The sequence below is a fragment of the Toxotes jaculatrix genome, chromosome 2, assembly GCF_017976425.1.
Source record: "Toxotes jaculatrix isolate fToxJac2 chromosome 2, fToxJac2.pri, whole genome shotgun sequence".
NCBI lineage: Eukaryota > Metazoa > Chordata > Actinopteri > Toxotidae > Toxotes > Toxotes jaculatrix.
In genome coordinates, this window is record NC_054395.1 from 10,993,131 (window position 1) to 11,014,588 (window position 21,458).

Here is a 21,458-nt window from a genome sequence, read left to right on the forward strand (position 1 = left end):
ATATAATACAGAGGTTCAGACAGTGTGGCTGAAGTGTTGGCTTGTTTAAAATCTGCTTTAAACTGCTTGTGTTTCTTGCCCTGTTGGTCTTCGTTTCATCAATGTCTATGGATTACCGGATCTCAGCAGTTACTTTGGCAAGTATAATGCTGTCATGACTGACATAATCCTATACAAATAAGTTCTAATAAACTGGAATTATACTTTAATACCATACCTGTATGCTATACTTTGTAAGCGACATGATTACTTTCTTCTTCAAAATATACTGTATGTGCTAATTCATAAATGCTTAAAAAAACAAGTGAATGTGTCAGCAGGCACTGGTACAGACTGTACTGCTACCCTGTAGCTGCTGCTGCTGCTAAAGCACAGCTGACTGTCAACCGTTTAGTGACTGACTGTAAACTCTCTTTTACCCCAAAGCGCAGGGCCATGCTGAGCTCCCCTCTCGACCCACTCCTTCCCATTTGTCTCACTTCACTCTCTCCCCTCTCTCCGTCACATCTCTCACTCCCACTCTCCCTTTCTTTCCCTCTCTTTTCTTGTCATTCTCTCTTTCTGTCCCTCTTACTGCTTAAAACCTTCTCCATATCCACCCACACCTTCTCAATCAAATTAGCATATCAATTCAGCTTTGGGTTTTTTTTTTTTCTCTTTTAAAACAGCAGGAGCAGGAGCAGCAGCTCAGCCTGCCTGGTTACTGTACAGCCCACATACACCACCGCTCGCTGCTGCTCTCCTCATATTACATCTCTGCGCTGACCGACTCCATCCTTCTTTCTGTCTCCTTGTTTATCTTCCTCTTGTTATCGTCGCTCATTCTCTCGCTTACAAGCAATGGCCGATATGTGCTCAGCGGCGTCTCATATTTATCTTTAGTGATGTGGATGGGAGATTAGGGTTCTCGTCATAACCTCAAGTGATTTCTTCCCCTCACTCTTTCCCCTCAGAGAATAACTCCGGTGAAAACTTCTCCTCTCATCTCCTGCTGTATTTTGTGGCAAGAAAGATCCATGATGGTTACAGATTTGTACAATACTGGCAATTTGAGAACAGAAGCCAGGCAGAGTTAAAATGCTAAGTTCTCATAATGAATACCCAGAAGGCCTTATCCATAGTGTCTTATGTATTTTGTGGAAGTTTACTTTTTATTTACCTATAAGAGGACGTGGTGACTCACTAATGCAATGCTCTATGTATAGTTTGTTTTGAATCGTGTCAGCTCTCATTTGGCTTTGGGAGTGTTACATAACTGTCTTCCAGCTGGATCACATAGGCTAAGGCTCCATTCAATTAACGTTTGCTGTGTGAGTGCCAAGACTAAGATGTACCCTCACAGAGGAGCGTACATCACGCGTTTCAACTCAGCCACATGCACGGTGCATGCACCGTGACAAGCGGCATAATTACTAATTACCAGAGAAAATGATGAAAAACAAACCACATACATTTAAATCCCCATGCGTGCACTCCACGGCTAAGGCGAAGTGTTGCGAGTGAAAAAAGAAAACTGCATCCATCTTGTTGACAACTTACAGTGCAGAAAATAAGACACAAACATGGTTTTAATGTCAGGACACATTTACGTATTTGCATATTCACATTTACATATTTACATATCAAGATGAACTCACTGCTTTGCGTGGCTGAATTCTCTTGTTTTGATGTATATAGTATAATTAATTTGTTCTCAGGTCTCTGCTGTAGAGGAGATCTGGATCTTACTGAGTCTCCCAACAACCTGTGCCCCTGCATCGATCTCGTTCAAGCTTGTTGTCATCTTTGTTTGAAATGGATTCTGGCTCTGCCGTCATTTTCTGCTGCGATGCAGCGTGATGCTCCCCTTCATGGAGTTTATACAATGTTTTTCATTTTTCATCCACACTTCACATTTCTGTGCTTGTAATCTGTATCATTTTTAACACAATAACTTAGATGCACCTACTGTGAAGTTTTTTTTAGGTAGTGATAAAGTTATGCACTTGCTATCTCCTTTGTTTTCTTATTTAAATTGATTTTACTATGTATCTACACAGTGCATGTACTCTGTGTTTATTCTAAAACGTATACCAAGTATCCTGGAGGCAGAACTTTCCTTTGGGTTGAAACAAGCTCTCTTACTTTCCCTTATCTTAATTTAGTTATTGTCATTTGTCTTTCGGCGAATGGCAGCAAGCAGCACAAGTATGACAGGATATCTGTAAATAACTGCTTTCAGTGACATCCAGATTATAATTATGATTGTGCCTTTTCCTACACAGTCTGTCTGCTCTCTCCTTTTTCCTCCTCTGCAGCCAGTGCTGGGGGAGATGACAAAGAAATGGCTTTGTCTTTTGTTGGACAGGTCTGCCATGAAGTGTGTCAGAGAGAAAATAAAAGAAAGACAGGGAGAAAGTTGTTTATAGGAGAACATCAGTTAAAGTGTTGCATTCTGTTCTCTGCGTCCCTGTCCTCACTCCCCTCCTCTGAGTTTCTCTTTCATTTATTTCATTGCTCTCTTTTTTTCGTCACTCTGTCAGTTTCTCTTTCTCTCTACCTCTCTTGCTCAGTATCCTCTTTCTTCTCCCTCTCGCCTCTGTCTGCTGCCGTCACAGATTTCTTCCTCCCTCGCCTGAAATATGAATATTTTAGAGCTAAGAAGCTTAGAGGGAACAATGAAATGGCCCCCAAGTTAAATTATACTCCATTTTCAGAGTCACAGAAGAGGGACTTTTCTGAGTGATGAGTACACCGGTGCCACGAGGGGGTGTGTCTTTCTCTTTTTCACACACAGATAAGCTTGTTTTCTCCTGCTTTTATGTCATATTTGTGATATTTCCCCAGATATTGCTTCCAGAATCGCTAAACCAGGCAGCGACAGTGTAACCGATCGACATGGCCCCCTCAGCAATCATAATGTACACTTGATACTTTAGTTTAGAAAAAGCTAACATGCCTAAATGCTGTTTGTATCATTAAAGGAAAAGGAAGGGGGTGGCAGAATGAAGCTAATTTGCATGCTTTTGGAGGCAGTTTGTTTTAGAGCTTTGTTAACAGAGTAAACAAAAGCAGTGCGTTGAAAGAGAATAGTTGGTAGTGGGTTTTTTGTCTCCCAATTAGACGAGTCACCCTAGTGTGGGCGTTGTAAAAGAGAAACAAAACATTCTGCTTAACCATCCATTTCCTGTTGGAAAAAAAAACTATAAAGAGAAAAAATGTATTGAACCCAGTGCATCAGTGTTATCTGTGATTTTTACCCTCGTGGTTATTAGTCTGCAAGTGCATCAGGAGCAAGCCAGAGCTGAATTCACACCAATACGGCCTTGAGGGGGCTCAACAGAAATGCTTCTTAAACTGCAAAAACCCACATTTCTAATGCATCTGCAGTTTCTAGGAAAAAATGACCATTTTCCTTTGAAATCTGTGTTGGGGATAAAGTGCTGGCCAGCAAGTCAAAGATAACTGTGCTGGAAAAATATATCTTGTCTTGGAAAGAAAAACCTTAAGTAAAAAACAGGCAATAGATTTCTGTGGAGGATTGCAGTCCATGATGTTTGCTGAAGAGGTTTGTATTTGATTCCATTCAACATGAATTGTATTAGCTCAGACACATTTTTGCCTTTTTTTTTTAATTTTTTTTTATTTTGGAGGGTGTGTTTATTTTCCCCTGCCCTCATTTGAATTTCAATTCACAATAAAATGACAAAAAACCTCTGAAGTACAGAGGTGGAAGATTATTTCCTCACTTGAGTATTCACACCTGAAAATGGCATTATCATTGTCAAATATTAACAACAAAGATTCTCTTAGATTCAATTTACCGGTCCAACTGCTGAGGGAGGCAATGGGAGATGGAGGGGTGAGGAGGAAATATTAGTAAGCAAGATTGATTTAGTTGAGGACGCTGTCATTTGAATAAAATGGAAGTGCTAAAGAGAAAGAAAGTCATTTAGAGCGAATTTGGAAATAATAGCAGTTGGGAGAGAAATGGAAAGCAGGCGGCAGCTGCCTCATTGTGTGAGTTTGAGGAAAATGAGTGTAGATTTTCAGAGGAGGATAAATTAGTTTCTGAAGGTTATTTCTTTGTGCTCAAAGGGCAGAAGATGAAGTGAGAGAGCAAGCTCTCTTTAATGGCTCCAACTGGGACATATGAAGCTCCAGATAGCAAATGGGTCTTGACCCTGTAATCACTGGGTAGGGACGTCATAAACAGTCGTGACACAACCCACTCTCACAGCAGCTCGTGAAACAGTCACGAAATTTGATGTATGGATTCATGTACATGTCCAGGAATTTCCCATTTCTTTCGTGACAGTAAACCAACAAGACGTGAAGCTGTAATGGCTTCTAAAGGGGCCTCTACAAAGTACTGATTAAAGGGTCAGAATACTCCTGTTGTCATGACCCAGCTCAAGAGACGTTTTCTTTAAACTGAAAAATGTACAAGTTTATTACTCAAACATGACGAGTGTTTGAGTGATGAGTGAAAAGTGTTGAATAATGTAAAACCTAAACTAACAAGGTCCAAAGTCAACCAAACAAAAGGATGGTGCTGGACGAGTGGACAGAGATTGCAGATTTCTTAAGCTCCTGGGAGACTGGGCAGGTGTGTCTCAAGTGAATGGGAGCGTGGTCTCAGACTTTTGGACCCCCCCCCCCCCCCCCCCCACACACACACACATATACATATATACACACACTAAGGACAAATAAACTCAGCGGTTCAAAGCTGAATCCAAACTTCTCCCTCCCACAAACACAATCCTTTCCAACCCTGAGTGTTGGCAAAGGTTGGAGAGGACTGAGACTAGTGTGGACTTGATGATGGTCACCACCTTCCTCGAAAAGATAAAGACCATTACTTGTTTTTGTATATTATAATGTTACACATATAATCTCACATTTAGCATTAGAACTTAGTGGTGAGAAATGATGAACAATGAAGCACATATAACACTTTTCTTGTTAAAAAAATCAATCAATAAAAACATTATTATTGTTATTCTCAATACTTTCTGTCTGACAACAGACTTAGAAATTTCCTAAAACAACCACTGTAGTTTTCAATCAGACAAACAGGAGGAAATAGGTAGTTTGTTGTGGACTATTTTCAGTGGTGGATTAATCCACATATGATGCTTTACCAAGTATTTGGGGCAGCAGGACAGTGCATGTGAGACTGAGTCAAAATAAATTAGTGTGTGGGTTCATGGTTATGAACATGTCACCCAGTTCAACAGTGGTTCCCTATTTGTAATAGTTTTTGTTCACCAAAGGAGATCTAATAGAATCAATATTACTCTCTCTCCATTTTGGTATTTCAAAGTCTTATAACAAGAGAGGCAACTTGCTGCCTTTGTTTGACAAACTAGCAAGAGGACAAAGGATTCTCCACTGGAAAAAGTTCTTCCAAAGTCCAACAGAGACTAAAACCTCTTCAGCAACAACATCTTTCAACACCACAAGGTTAAACTAGGAAAATGTCATCAGCGGAGTAGGATTCTTGTAACAGAGAACAGAAGACATGCTATATCCTCTGCAGCCCATGTATCCAGTGAGACCCCATGGGATTCCTTCAACATAAAAATTCACCACCTTAATCTTGATTTAGGCGAGGTTGAAAAAGATCAAAAGATGAACGAAAAGAAAGAGACCAAATGGGGAGAGAATGAAAAGGCAGAAATAAAAGCACCACAAGAAACATGCAAAGAGCTGCCAAAGGAAGAAGTAACCGAGGAGGCAGAACATCTGGAAGAACTGGAGAATCTGTGCTCAAAATGGGAAAACAAAATCTGACAAGAAATTCTATTTAGACCGCTAAGATAAAAATTTTTGGGCGAGGACCTTTCTAAAGCTTTGAGCGTTCACATGAGCACAGAGGCCTTAATAATTGTGGAATGAGAGAAGTTTGGAACCAACAGGACTCTTCCTAGAGTTGGGGCCTTGACCATGGAGGTGACCAAGAACCCAAAAGTCTGTCTTAAGAGACAGAGAACCTGCTGGAAGGGTGACTATCTCAGCAGCACTCCATTAAGTCTTGGACTGGTGGTTAGACGAAACGATTTAGAAAGAATTTAAAGATGTTACCTATTTTCCTGAATTTTCTGACATAAACTACATACAATATAGTGTAGACTATCGATTTAATGATTAAAACAATATTAATGACCATATATAAGTGTAATTACCTACAATAGCTGACCATTTTCCATTCGCATGCATTCAAAGGTGGAGTGAAAAACCCGCTGCCATTAGAGAGCCGGAAGATGCGATAGTTTAAATATGGGAATAACAATCTTTCAGTCTATCAGACAGTCTTCTCCTGGGAGATATTCGTAGTGTTGTACTCGCCAGTACACACAAAAAGTGACAGGAGTAGTTGTGTAAAAAAAAACGACAAAACAGAGCTGCCTACTTTCTCACCTCCACACAGCTGGCCAATCATGGTGCGAAGTGGGTGTGAAGTCACAGAAACTGTCACAGGCCAGTGTCAAAGCGTCCCTCCCCCCCTCAGTTCTGACAGCAGAAAGAGGTGGGGAGAGATGGTTCAGACACTGTTCAGCCATTTGATAAGCACCTCTATAGGTCTTCTTTCACTGAGACCCTAAGAATGAGTAAAAAAAATCACTCATTACCTACCAAGTGCAGTATATGTACTTTCCACCATTTTATTTGTCTCAACACAAATAAAATGGAACAAAAGAAGTCATGTCCATAGAGTATTGTCCATGTGCACTAAGTTTCACTACAAATCTCACAATACCACGCTTCATGTGGCACTACACTTGTCAGTAATGACTAAAGATAACTTTGATTTCCCAAAAACAAAGTCTGCAACATCTTAATTTGCCATTTACTATCAAGAAAGCCATTTAATGTTTATTAGTAGTTGTAAGGATGTGGTTTCAGACAGTGTAAAGCTCTCTGTTGACACCCATTCTGATAGATGCTTTACCAAGTCTTTAAACAGAAAATCAAGTAAGATGAGTATGGAATAAAAACAAATTCAGCTGCACGTGTCTGAGGTGAACCTGAATGACACACCTATTATGTGTCATTATCACCTCGCTGAGAGGAAAAAGTCCTCATGTTTATGTGAAAGACGAGCAGTGCTGAGTTCAGCTGAAATATAATATCAGCAAAATAATTTAAACGATCCTATGACTCATAGGCTAATTACATCCTTTCTTTCTTATCTTGACAGTATAATTAACGATGTTCCCTCTCATTTCTGATTATCCACATTATCTCACATTATATTTGATTATCTGTTTGCCCAGTCTTACGTAGCTGCTTATTTGTGTGTGAGGGCACGTGTCTTTGTGTTAGCACAAAGACACGTATTGAGGGTTATGTCTATGTGTGTGTCTGATGTCAGTCTACAAAGATGCAGGCTTGTGAATGCGTGCAGGAAACTGACAACCGCAATTATACCTAAAGTTAGGTTTAGAAAACTAATCTTGCAATAAAACGTATAAACATCAAAGCAGAGAGGGGGTTTATTTGTCTAAATGTTAGGGTTTTATTACACTTTTGCTGGAGATGGACACAGGCAACAATTAGAAACTTATAAGTATTTATTTCTGGTCACTTTTCAGTTTTTCAGCCATTTATTTTCTTCCTTTACGCATAGAAAAATAAATAAATAAATAAAACACAGTTGGCAAATGTAGCTCCAACAGCCATAAAAGACTCGCTGAAACACCTGGGTTTGTTGCTTCATGGCTTTTACAAAGTAGATTCTTTTTCTGTATGGTACCATTAAAAGCCATTAGCTGTTCGTCAGTAAGTTCTCATGTCAGTACTTTGTGAAAACAATGTGTAGGCTGTTGTATAAGGTAATAATAACTCTACAGATGGCAACTGTCATCTCAAGGGGTGTGTGTGCGAGTGTGCAAGAGAGAAAGAGCAAGAGAAAGAGTGTGAGAAAGAGAAAGCAGGTGAAATTATGTCCCACATGAGTTTTGTATAAGCCAATTACCAAGCGAGTTACACAACTCTGGCATGTTTCTCTTACCTTTGAAGACCAGCAAACAAAAGAAAAATGCTTCTCTGAGTTTCTGTGTCTATCATGTATCTCTCCCTTTCTCTCTGTGGAGACAATGCTGGCCGGCTGTTAACTTTTTGTCATTTTCCACATTGTGACCGATCAATAAAACAGTCAGGACACTGACCTACACTGCAGTGTTAGTGCAGAGCGTGCATTACATTCATATTTTACTTTTTTGTGGAATCGACTTTCACATTCTTTTCATTCACCTCCGTTTCTGATTTTTGTTCATCTGCATCTATGTCAAGACATGCATGTGTGTGTCTGTGTGTGTGTGTGTGTGTGTGTGTATGTATGTGTGTGTATGTGCTGCTACCCACAGAGTGGATATGTTAGCTCCCCCATATTGAGGGTGAGTCATCCATGGCAAGAAACAGTGGCAGCATCATTAGCATGCCACTCTCATCCTCCCACACCCCTACTCCTTAACAGATTTTAACTGGCACAGCGCTTCCACCGATAAATCACTGTTGCCCTAACACTCCCATAATTCACCACCAAAAATATTAAGTCAAACACACCCTCATACTGCTGCCTTCCTATTCCTCTTCTTCTATCATACCACTTGTCTTCATAAGCACAACATCACACATGCCACTTTCATCCACTGCACATTCTACACTGCCATGAGAACATTATGTTGTAGTACAGTTGGTTCCACTTGAAAAAAGGAAACCCCTCATGCTGGGTCCGGTCCAGCAGTAAATACCAACACAACACAAACATGCAATATCATAACCAGAACATGTCAGATAACAAAGGAGCTGTATGGCACAGGAGATCACAGAGCATCAATTCATCAGTCAGTTTTGGTCTTTTTATGGGATTTACTGACAATGAAATAAAAAGCAGCATCCTATAACGACAAAAAAAAAAAAAAAAGTTGCAAAACACACAAATTGTGTGAAGAAAATTTGCAAAAGGAGGTAATACATACTGAGTTGAGGTTGTGGAACCAGCATCTATTTCAGCTGAGCTCACCTGATCACAATTCATCGTGAGTTTCTCTACAGACACGAGACAGCAGAAGATACTGAAGATGTTTACAGAGCCAGTGGAAGCATTTTTGTTTGGTCAGAAAATGCCTGTGTTATTTGGCAGTTTCTGATGCTTCATCCATTTTTTAATACTTTACTCTGTTCATCCGCTTTGTTCATCTTACTGTCAGGAGTTTAAGGAAGCACTCTTAACTCTGCTTAACTAGGCAAGTTAATCATGATAGTTAGCATTACTATCACTTACTACTGAGATTGTGCCATCTATCTGATTAACTGTGGATTATGAGGATCAAGTTACTTCTGTACTTACTCATATAGAAGGCAATTACTGAAATTTTTACAGTTCACTTTATAAGCATTGCTCGGACTGGCTTTTCTCCAGTGTTACTTTAACAAAATAGGCAGTGTGAGATGAGTAAGAGCATCATTTTCAGACGTTAAATAATCGCTGCTGATCATCATCAGCTGTATCTCAAACTACAGAACCTATACTGTCAGTCCATGATGCAGGCCTTGCAATCAATGAATGACATTTGACTGTGGCACTTAAATGTCCCTGCATGGAATCAATAAAGTTTATCTTATGACAAAAACTGAGAAAAAAAAGCAATGTCTAAGACTTTTAAAGTTCATGCATCTATCTTTCCTCATTCAACCTCTCTGTGCATTCTCTGTCCTGTCTGACTTATAGGGTCTATAACCAGTCGCAGTCTATTTCATTTAATCTTTGGATCGTCAGTCATTACGAAGACCTGCATTTCATGAATATTTGATGTGAGCCAAGTGCATTAAGCCCCATTCCTTTGCACTGCAGCAGTTACAGTGGTTACAGGCCTAATTATGATAAGGAGAAGGCACTCAGCTGGCACATTTGAAGGTGCAGCCAAACTCGGTGTCCTTAGAGAACAATGTGCGAGAAGCCTCCTATTTTGGAAATGTTCAACCTCCTTTGTCTTTTTCTTTTTTTTTTAATGGTACCACGTCCACAGGGGCAGTCCCAGTTTTCTTCTTTTAGGACAAATGAAAACTTCCTGGAGCTTTTGTTGCCAGAGTCTTTTCGTCATTCATTAAATCAGCCTAAGGCATTTTGTTCTGCCTGCGGCGTGGCATCGGTCCTCGCCCGCTCCTCTCCTCTCCTCCTCTTCATCATCTTCTGTTCCCCTCAGTCTTTTGATCACAGGACGAGATGTTACATAATTTCTGACGAGATCTCGGCACTTTCATCAAGAGTAATAGATTTTATCGGAGATGTAGGTGAATGGCTGTTACAGGTCATTTGAGGTGATGTAGCCGCTGGCTTCAGTCAACGTTGGGGCAGGCAGATGTTCAAGCCACGCTGAAGATGAATCGTCTTACATTTTTAAACTTGAGGTCAGAGTGCGTCTCGAAAGGTTACGGCAGTATAAATTAGCCTGCTTCTCATTAAAGTACCAATGAATGGTAGTTTTCCACAACTCCTACAGTAGTTCACATGAAAGGCATATCAACTAGGGCACTGGCTGTATTTTATATGGGAAAGTGGACTGTAAGAAGAAGCCACATTCTGTGATAGTTTATTGGACTAAAAATAGAAATACTTAAGGGGAGATTATGTGAAGACTGTATGTCAAGACTAAAAGCCAGCAAAAGGGATTCGTCTCATGCTGCACTGTACATTCATCTGCCGCCCCATTCCTCCTCATTTTTCGTCACCCCATTTCTGCCTCCACAAACGCACACACTTGCACAAACAAAGTCACACAATGGTAAAACTGAGTTGGTGCGTGAGGTGTCAGCATCACTTCGAAGACAGCTTGATGACAATCCAGCTGGAGTCACACTTTTAAAGGTCACACACAGATCACATACACTCTTTTTCTTTCTGTCTGTCTCTCTCTCACTATCACACACACACACACACACATACACACACACAAACACCCCGCAAGCACACGCACAATTTAATTAAAGCTGCAATCAAGCTGACTTCTGCATGTATTAACACCTCTCACAGACGTGAGAATGTCGTCATACCGCCAAAGTTATAAAAGTCTGGAACATTTAACTAATCTACGCAACTTAGGCTGGTTGTGAAGAGCTTCAAAGAACATTTCACAAATGAGAAAAAAAAAGTGTGAAGACCAAAATGAGAAAATTATTCATGCTGACATGTCACTTACCTCACAAAAGGAATACAAAGTTGTAGTCGACTCCATGCTTTGTATTGAATGAGGTAGAGGGGCATATATTATGTACATCAAAACAGCACATTACCATAATCTACTGCCACTGCTTATTTACATATGTTAGTGACCAGACAACTCGAATATCATATACATGCACATCCACTAGACTCTTGTGGTGAAAATTGTACCTTTCATTTAAATGTTAAATTCGTGACTAACTTGACACTGGTTTCAGAATGAGTAACATGTTATCAAAGCCCAACTGTATCTACAAAAGCCTAAAATGAATTAGCAGTTTATGCTGTTGAAAGAAGGATGCATTCGTGAAGTATAACAGTCCTTTATATGTCCAAAGTATGTCTTACAGTTCAAAATTTGTAAGTGAGTAATCTCCAAGTTAAGTTTGCCCCTGCATCTCATGTTTACAAGTATGTTTAATATTTATGTACTGATGTTATTTCTTTTTAAGAAAAAAAGAAAAAAAAAAACTACGCCCTAAAATTTCTTAATTTAGGGGCCCCAGTGCCCCTAAAAATAATTGCAAGCGTAGAGCCATTTATTATATCTAAACTGCAGAGTAATACTATTTTTAATTTGTAATCGCTGATAAGGGCTTTGGCTGTTTGCTCAAATGTGAAAGCCTGGTAGAATAAAAATAGCAGAACAGTAACATAACTAAGTGCTTCGTCCCACTAGCAGCCCCTAGAGGCTTTAATGGTCATCGTCCTGAGGGGGGCGCCAGCAGCGGGGTTTATTCCTCTGGGAGTACAAATTGTGCCTCAGCAAATTTAACGGCAATCTGCTTATTAAATCAGGATTTGTCTTGTGTGGCCTTTTATTAATTAATGCATCCATTCATCTCTTTACCCTTCTTTTTTTTGTGGTCACATAATCTGCACTGGGCATTTCCACAGACTGTTCTATTGCTGCTTCTGTGTCGTGGTGGCCGTCTGAGACTCACTGAATTGGCTCAGGGCAGCGTGAAAAGTCAGAGAGATTTGATTCTCCATACAGCCTCACTTTAAATATAACTAATCTTAAATAGGTTCTGCGAGTCCCTAAAGAACTGGCTCCCTTCCCTTGAGTCCGGGGACAGTTCTGAAAAGGCAGCAAAGTTGGATCCATGAAAGGACACCTCCCATAAGGGTCTGAGGGTCCCCTAAGGCGGGGTCAACATTACATTACACACTTGTACTAAAGGTAACAGAAGGAAAAAAAAAAAAGTTGAATGAGACAGCCCAATCTGGCTGCTAACCTGAGCACCCTTACTTTGTCCTCCTTTTTAAATCCTGTTCTTTCATGTAGGTATGTAGGTATTTTCATTTTGCTATTCTTATTTCATTTTTTTCATTTAATTCATTTTAATTCAAACTAGTGGAGGCCAGTGCAGCAAAAATCCTAACCTCCGGCTGATTAGAGCTACTGATCACAGACCCGGAACTAATGACCAACAATATTATACAGAGGTTTATGGCAGAATGCATAAGAGCACACAGACGGGCATAAAAAGTAAGCAGGAGCTCATATACTAACACCTTTTTTCTCTGAGGGGCTTCAACTCTGTACGCCAAAGGCAAAAACCCCTGCAAATATTGCACAAATATCGTAAGGTAGTCAAGATTATGTCAAGCTGTGGCTTTTTCTCATCAATCTGCCTTCCAAATGTTGCAGAGCAATTTGTTTGAGTCATTGGAGGTCATTTGGTCCTATTTTGCTTTGTGCTTGCTCTTTCTGAAATATATTGGAGTAAATTTCACTCCAATAAAAAAAAAATTTGTGTTCTCAGATGACAATTTCTAAATTATTTCTGCTTAAAAAACCAGGTACTGTGAATTCTAAGAGGCAGAAATTGATTTTTCTGTATAATTTAATGTTTTCAATATTACACTTTTTTCAAGATCACATTTTGCAAGAATGAAATAAAAAAAAAAATTGAAAAATACAAAATCATTATAACTCATTCTTTTGATATCCATGCCCATGTATATTAGTTCTCAAAATTATTGAAAATACTGTAGTATGACTGCACAACAGTGAAACCATCCATTTTTTTTCCACACTGTTAACTCTAAAGTACCGTGAAAACTTTAAACCAACTTTTTATGGCAAAGGCTATTTCATAGACATGCTTCACTTATCCATCAAAATAAGCCCCTAAGCCCCCTGCAGGGGGCTTAGGCGCAGACACCTGCAGGTCCATAAAACAAATATTGTTATTCCATTTTAGGTACATTGAGTAAGAATTCACAAGATAGAGTCACTAGTGACTACCATTTGCTCCACTTAACAAACTCTAAACACTCCCTCAGTCCACTGTGCTTGAGTTTGAGGATCCGGCCCAGCAGTATCAAAGCGCAATGGTAGAGGGATACAGAGTGACAGCGCTGTCGTATCAATTATCATCCCTACCCAAAAACACATCTCACTTAGGCTGACGTGAACAGATAGGGCCTGTGCAAAGTCACTGTACAAATAATTGCTAGTCTATAGTAGCACCTGTCAAATACAGTTAACCAAGTGGGTTTCTGCAGTCAAGAAAAGGGGAAGAGAACAGATAAGCTCCATTTAGTTTGGGATGTGATGTGCCTTAAATTGTTGTGGCAGCTGTGAAAGGGCTTGTGCTTGCACACTAAAGAAACGGAAAGTAAGATAAAGGAAAGCATCAGGCTGGAGAATATAATCTTGGCAGAGGTGTGTCAAGGCCATCGCGGCCATCTTTAATGTGAGGAGCGTAGTGAACTGTTACCTCGGAAGGATGAAATGTTATTGGGATTGTGAAGACACCTTTATATCTGAAAGCTATGAGGTGATTTGTTTTTGATGCTGTAAGCACACCATGTACAGTATTATACATTTAAAAGGATGCAGGATGTAAGATGAGGAAAAGAAATTTAGCAATTTAAATGGCCAAACTGTAGAGCCACTGTATGAGAATCCATCGATGTATTTGTAAAATACAGATGATTGAATGTAGCTGCCTGCCTCTCATGACACACTCAACCTAATGTGTCACGTGCATGCACTACCAAGGCTGTGTGTGTTATGGAAGCTTGGCCTTACTGTGTTGTGGCAGTCGGCATTGATCAGCTGCAGCAGCTGGCTCTCAAACTTCTCTAGGGACGGCTGGAGGGAGATAGTCAGTCTGTTCAGGGTGAAGGGCAGCATCTTGAGCAGCTGAGGCCTCAGCAGAGCATCTCCTGGTGACAGTACGAATATAGCATCAAACTATCAACACGCCATGACGTTTACACTATTATATCAAATTCAGACAAAATTCTGGGTCTAAAATGGGATTCCTCTTCCTCCGGTTTGAGAATTTTGTTTTCGGGTCAGTAAAAGTCTGTTATGTATAAAGAACTAAAAATCACCATCTAGTATAGTAAATATGTGAAACAAGTTGTGAAATATATTTTGGTACATTCCTCTCTGTGACCCATCTGTAATGTCCCTGACATTCCCCATCATCCCCAGAAAATGTTATAATATAATGGCATCCCAGAAGTTCTAGAAACCTAAAAGAAAGCAGTCAAGTGGAAAATACATGGTTTGATACAGAGTTATAGCCATGCTGATTCTTCTTATGTGTGTGTGTGTGAGAGAGTTATCTTACATTGTAAGCTGAACTCTCCCCCTCAGAGCCAAAGGGTTAGTTTACAGAAACATTTGCTGTTTCATGGCATTTTTATTTATCAAGACATCTGCCTCACCCTGGACTCTAGGGATGCTCTGACTCAATTTATGTTCAACCCTTAACCTTCACTTTTGTTGCTGTACTTTTAACCAGACTAGCAGTTGACTGTGTGGACGGCAATGTCAATCTGTTGTGGACAGATTTTGGTCCAGACTGAAATCTCTCAAGAACTATTGGATGAATTGTGGTTTAAATATCCATCGTGCCTAGAGGATGAATCCTAATGATGTTGGTGATCCCCTTGAATTTTCCTCTGCAGCCTCAACAAACCTGTGGATGGATTATTATGCAGTTGTGTGAACTTTGGTGATCCACTGACTTTGAATCGATTACCATCATGATGGCAGAGTTTCAGTTTGTCCAGTACTTTGGTTCATCTACTAAAGTTTAGGTTCCTTTGCAATGAGCACTGGCTGTAGAGTCCTCTGGGAATATTTACTAAACCTGATTTAAATTACCATCAGGGGCTCAAATTTTTTTGCATCACTGCCCAATTTTCAATTTAGAAAGTTATTCACCAAGACCACAATAAATGAGCCCAGTTGTAGTTTGCTGGCTGAAACGTCACTAAACATGCCACTGAATAAGATCTGATGCTGTTGTTTTGATGGCTGTTGTGCGTGAAAGTAATGGAGGGCAAAGGAAGACGTTCTCAGCAGCTGAACTTGACGAATGAATAAAAGACATTTTTAGAAGTGCGTGTGTGAATTCATCCTGGCTTTTGGTGCTGAGCAAAGAGCTTTGATCCCCCCAGCCAGACAGTCTACACCGGACAAGTTCCAGCCACATTAATGCCCACTTAACACATCTGACACTGGTTCAGAATTTATAGAAATGTAGTTACAATTGAAAGTCTTGGTTTAATGTCTGTACTGGCTACGTAACAGCTAGCAATTCACTCAGACAACCTAAACCACAACCATCTCTTCTACCAGTAACATGGAAAGCTGTGATAGTAACTTAAATCTCCCACCTTCACTGACAGCAAAGATGGTGGTTCAGAGGTGTACTTGTTTGGAGTTTTAGTTTAACAAAGCTTCAGCAGATGCAGCACAGGCAGTGTAGAGTGAAAGAACATGGGAAGTGAATGAGCGGTAGGGTGGGTGTAAATTTGCAGCAGACACCGTAAACTACTATCGCTAACCAAAACCAAGCTGGTTTTTCCAAACAAAACACTCCGTCTGAAGCATCATTTACTGTCATAATTCTTACTCCTTCATGTAGATATCCATTCAGCCTGATGATGAAATGCACTACTTTTTCGACAGCGGCCCTCTCATTTTGATTATGAATATATTTGATTATAACTTTTCTGAACGAGAGTAGCTCCATCTAAATAACTGCTCCATTGATTTGCGGTAAGCTGCCTAAAGCCAGTCACTTGCATATTTATTCCACAGAGAGAGATAGCAGTGCTTGTGTCAAACAATCCAACAATAACTGTTTCCATTTGGATACTCGGCGTAAATTGAATCAGAGTCGACTGAAGAAAGCATCTCTGCCAATGGTTGAAGAGGGAAAGCCTTTGAGGTCCACAATCACCCCATTCAGACACAACAAAGAGAAAATAGCCAGTGTGATTGTAATCTCTTCAGGAGTAATGTACCCATCCAGCATTTCATTGCAGGCCTTGTCTCCTGAGCGCAGACTTGGGCTGTTCTGAATGCAGCGTGAATATCAAGCCGGTGGCTGTGGTCTTAAAAGGCAGCTTAGGTCTCCGCTGCTCACAGCCCCAGAACATGAAGAGGATTAGCCTGCTACCACACCTCCCACTGACTCCCAATGATTATAGCTCCGCACTGTCAGACTTCATTACATTCCCCCTTAAAAACCTACTTTCTAAGTACTGCAGACTTTTCAACTTCTGATGGAACTAAGTTTCCAGAAAGGCCACTATTAAGCATTAAGTTGTGACTGTCCTGTATGTTGACAGCTGGAGAATGTATGCATGAATATACAAGGTAATGCATAATAACACGTATTAAACACAAGAATCCACATGCACAGAAGGAAAAAAGAGAAAAGAAACTGAAGCTGTCTATTTCTAAAGAGAGCATGTACATTTTGATTGTATATTTTGGTGTAATAAAGAACCTTGTGTGTATTTTCCATGAATTGTCCCTCTAATGTTTGAAGTCTCTTGCTTTATAGATATTTACCAGGCTTCATCTTTTCACTGTTGACGCAGTTCTGACTTTCACTTTGGCTTGATTGCGATTCTATAAGGTTTTCTCAAATTTGATATAATTTAGAAAGGATGTTTTTGATGTCCTTATTATAATTTTTAATCCTGAAAATTGTCAGTGGGAGCTGTTCTTGGTTGCCTTCTCTTTTTAGAAAACGACTTAGATAATTTCTGACTTTTAATTATTATAAATCTTTGAATGGGCTAAACCAATTTAGTTGATATAGCCTCAGAAGAATTAACAGTGTGAACACTGTGAACTGTGTAACAGTTGTGAATATGTTTGTAGTCCTTCTGATGCCACAGACTTGTAATATTAGTAGTTTATTTTTTTTTGTTTCCAGTCTGTTATTTATCCATCTGTTTTGTCCTTTCAAATGTGCAATGTCCTTCTTATGAATAAAGGGTAATGTCTAGTGGGCCCAGTTCTCTTTCTATAATAAATCATTCAGCTATCATTTGACCATTTCATTATTGTGCTTATCTGTGTGGCATAAAAATAATCCTGCTAGTTCACTTCACTCTTTAGATTCTGTTAATGTCTTGAGTTTTATCATCTTTCTTTTGTTGAAGTTAGCTGTCATTTCATTCCATCGTTAAAAGCTCGCTGATGGGACTGAACTGGATTTTTAGGATAAGACTGGTGATGGGACTGGTAGGGCCTGAGAAAGGAAAAGCAACTGTGGACGAACCATTATTTTAATTGTGCAGTAAACACAAACTCCAACATTTGGTATTGTCTGAAAGGAGCACATTTTGAATGAATGAGTAAAAGCACAGCATCCTTAACAAGAATAAGAATCTGAACACAAAATCTGTGTGACTATACCCAAATAGAAACTAAAGTGTCCTTAAAAAGTGTTGTGTTTTGTACATTCATGCTGCAGTTTGTGCCAAAAAGGCACAGAAATGGAAGAAAAATGTCAAATAGACGTGGGCAATAAGGCCTGTAAGGTCGACAGAAAGAAGAGCTGGAGGTGAGTTAGTTTTACAAGAGAGAGGTAAACTTAAGGTGAGCTCTAGCTCACATGGATTATAAAACATTGTTTCATTCATGGCTCACACACACCACCATTTACTCTTGGTCAGTTTTGTATTACTATCTCTCACATGTGTCAACAATTCTGATGCCAGACATAAAAATCGAATGTGTTTAAAACTATCTTAATGAGAGTAACAGTGACAAATCATTAGGCACCGCCTTATCAGAAGGCAAACAGTTTGAATTCATCAACACTATGATTTTATCAACCTGCTGTCAAAACTGAGCCACACCTCTAATACATTTTTGAGACTTTTTATTTTGTCCTAACAATTTGTCCATTTTTTCTTAGTAAAGAGACGATGAATGAACATGCAGGCTCTTTTTCAACCACATTACTGCTTCATCCTCCTACACTAATACATATTCATCTCTGAAAGTAACACAGTGCCATAACAGACTTCTCCTCTTGTCAACTGAAGCCTTCCACTGAAGTAACTGGTAGTCAAAGATCTTAAATCACTTAAAGTGCGTAGTTCTTTACAAGTGATGTGTAGTTTACCTGTAGGAGAAACTGCGAGCCCAGGAATGTTCTCATCTCCAGATACAAGGACATTTTCTGGAAGGAGGTGCATCATGGAAGCCAATGCAGGATGTCTTTTTACAACACAGTCCAAATGTGTACCATCAATAGTCTTCAGGAGACTGCTGTCTGCAAAAAGAGACACATAACATATGAATGTGGATACACATTTCATGAAAAATAGGTAAAAAAAATGGGGGGGGGTTAGATATGATATTCCAACCCACCATCATGTCCCTACCCAGCCACAGAAAAGTCATCCATCTCCTTGGTGCATCAAAGTCTAACATTTCCTCAGAAGCAGAGAGTCACCTGACAACATGACACCCAACACGCAAACACTTCCATTTTTCAATATTCCATTTGGCTGCTGGTGCAATGTTCCATTACACTGCAAAATGACAACCATTGAGCGTGGAATACGTGCTCCACCAGAAAAGCACTGCAGCATAGATGAGGCAAAAGGTATGAGCAATGAGGTAGACAATGTCATCTTTCAAGCAGGTCATCCAGTGAAAAGTGACGACCCACAATTCCTACCGTCAACACGGAGCACAGACCGTTTGGAAGGTGAGCAATGTGGTGTTTTATGCGCAGCGTATGTTTGGCCTCCTTCAAGCCTGAACAGCATCACAATCTTTCACTCTGACAGGGTTAATGATTACACCTTCAACGGCATCAGTGACAATCAATACAGGAAGCTCCATTCACTCCCACAGGCTGTTCCAACAAGCTGACAGTGGACAATCTGACGTTGAGTCATTATAGACAGTGAAATGGAAGTGATGTAAGAGAGGATTTAAGAGATGGGTTAGTAATTATTACAGTAAACAGTGGTATAATGATAACAGTTCATCAGAGTTTTCTACACACACAAACACATAGAGCAGTTTTGTTTAAAAAAAAAAGTTTTCAGACTAAAAGCACTAACTTGTACTCTCTTCCACCTCCATTATATCATGTGGATATATATATGTTGTGTTTTGCAGAGGGTCCTCATCTGACAGCATTGGAAGTTTGTTCTTACACTGAGGAGGTCAGGATAGAAGGTTTGGGCATACAAAGCATCACATTTTGACACCACTGTTCTCATCTGCTCTGCTAAGGTAACATTGGTTTCTATTATTTTTGCCTAACCTCAACCAAGTAGTTGTAGTTACCAAAGCATAAACAACCTTAACTATAATGGTGGAGAATCAGAAAACCTACATATGAATAATTTTTGAAATTGTAATTTTGTTTTAACAGTTGTAACAGTGTTGATGGCTGTTGTTGCCAGTTCCTGTAAATTCACTGGTGAATGCTGAGAAAATAAATATAAATATAAAGACACAATAAATACAGAACTGTGCAAAAGTTTCAGAGACTAAAAGTAAAGGTAGTTGTCATAGTTTGCACTGGTTTTAATTTACCAGTTAACTTCATACAAGTTGCAGTGAATAGAAAAAAACTAAATCAAATCAATATTTGTTCTGACCACCCTTTGCCTTTCAAACAGCACCAGTTCTCCTCAGGACATTTGCACAAAGTTTTTCAAGGTACTTGGCAGGTGGTGTGTTCCAAGCTTCTTGGAGAACTTGCCTCAGTTCTTCTGTGGATTTAGTCTGTCTCAGTGTCTTCTGTCTTTTCATGTAATCCCAGACTGACTCCATGATGTCGAGATCAGGGCTCTGTGGGGGCCTGACCATCTGTTGCGGGACGCCTTGTTCTTCTTGTCACTGAAGACAGTTCTTTATGACCCTGGCTGTGTGTTTGGGCTCGCTGTCATGCTGCTGCAGAATGAATTTGGGACCAATCAGACGCCTCCCTGGTGGTACCACATGATGGATAAGAATCTAAATATCTAAAGTGCCCAAATCTTTTGCACAGTATTGTAGATGAACAGGTATTCAGTATTCAGGGACAAAATACTGTCTCTAAGCTGTCTGCCTACCACTAGACACATATAGTGGAAATGCTCAGATATGGGAATCCCAGAGTTGTGACATGCAGACGATCATCTGCACATTAACCAATAAGAGCTGCTAGAGAAAGTGGCCTGTAAAAAATATGAGACAGTGTAACATCACAAACCTCTGTTTAATCCTAAAAAGTGCTGGAATAATTAATTTTCTAAATTCTGCAAACACTTAGAGAATCACTTAGGTTTCAAGTTGTAATCAACATAAAACGACAGACCACATATTAAAAAATGATGACTTTTATAATATAAATACACTTTTTTGTTTGGTTTCTCTATTGGTGTCAAATTCAAAATATTTGTCAGTAACTAGTCAGTAAAGCCCAAATTATAATTCACAGGGCCATACGTGTCCAAAATTAATTAATGTACATTAATGTACAGAAGAAAACAAAATGTAAAATGTAAAGATATAGCATTACAGTTCAAAGAAAAACTAGACAACATCCAAGAGTGTGGAGTAACTGCTCGGTGTTATCCACACAGAATAAACTGTATGTATCAGCTTTAGAAAGATCAATGCATTTTTTTAGTTCGGACTACCTACAAACTTTGCCCAGGAGAAAAAAAGAAAGAAAGTTTGCAAGAAAGAAAGTTTAATACCTGGTGTATAGAAATAAAGTTCAGACTTTTGCGAGGAAGAAACCGATCTATTCAGATATCACCCCATGTCAGCTTCACAATGAATTCGGTTTAAAAAATGATTTAAGACATGAAGTACACTTCAAAGAAATCCTTCACTGACATATTTATGTTACTAGGTTATTTTAAGAACCACAGAAGAAAGAACATTAAAAACATTTGTAATCTTTTTACAGAAAAAATAAAAAGCAGCAAATGGATCAACATGGCATCAGCTCTA

At 39.5% G+C, this 21,458-nt stretch overlaps 1 protein-coding gene across 1 annotated transcript in view; it reads right to left on the reverse strand.

Moving 5' to 3' along the window:
• The window catches only part of nphp4 (nephronophthisis 4), a 162,026-nt gene that overhangs the window by 98,568 nt on the left and 42,000 nt on the right, over nt 1–21,458 (reverse strand). The window contains exons 6-7 of the mRNA XM_041066153.1: nt 18,616–18,765; nt 14,256–14,392 (exon numbers count right to left, since the gene is read on the reverse strand). Of these exons, the coding sequence (XP_040922087.1) occupies nt 14,256–14,392; nt 18,616–18,765 (287 nt within the window). The remainder of the gene's footprint in view (nt 1–14,255; nt 14,393–18,615; nt 18,766–21,458) is intronic.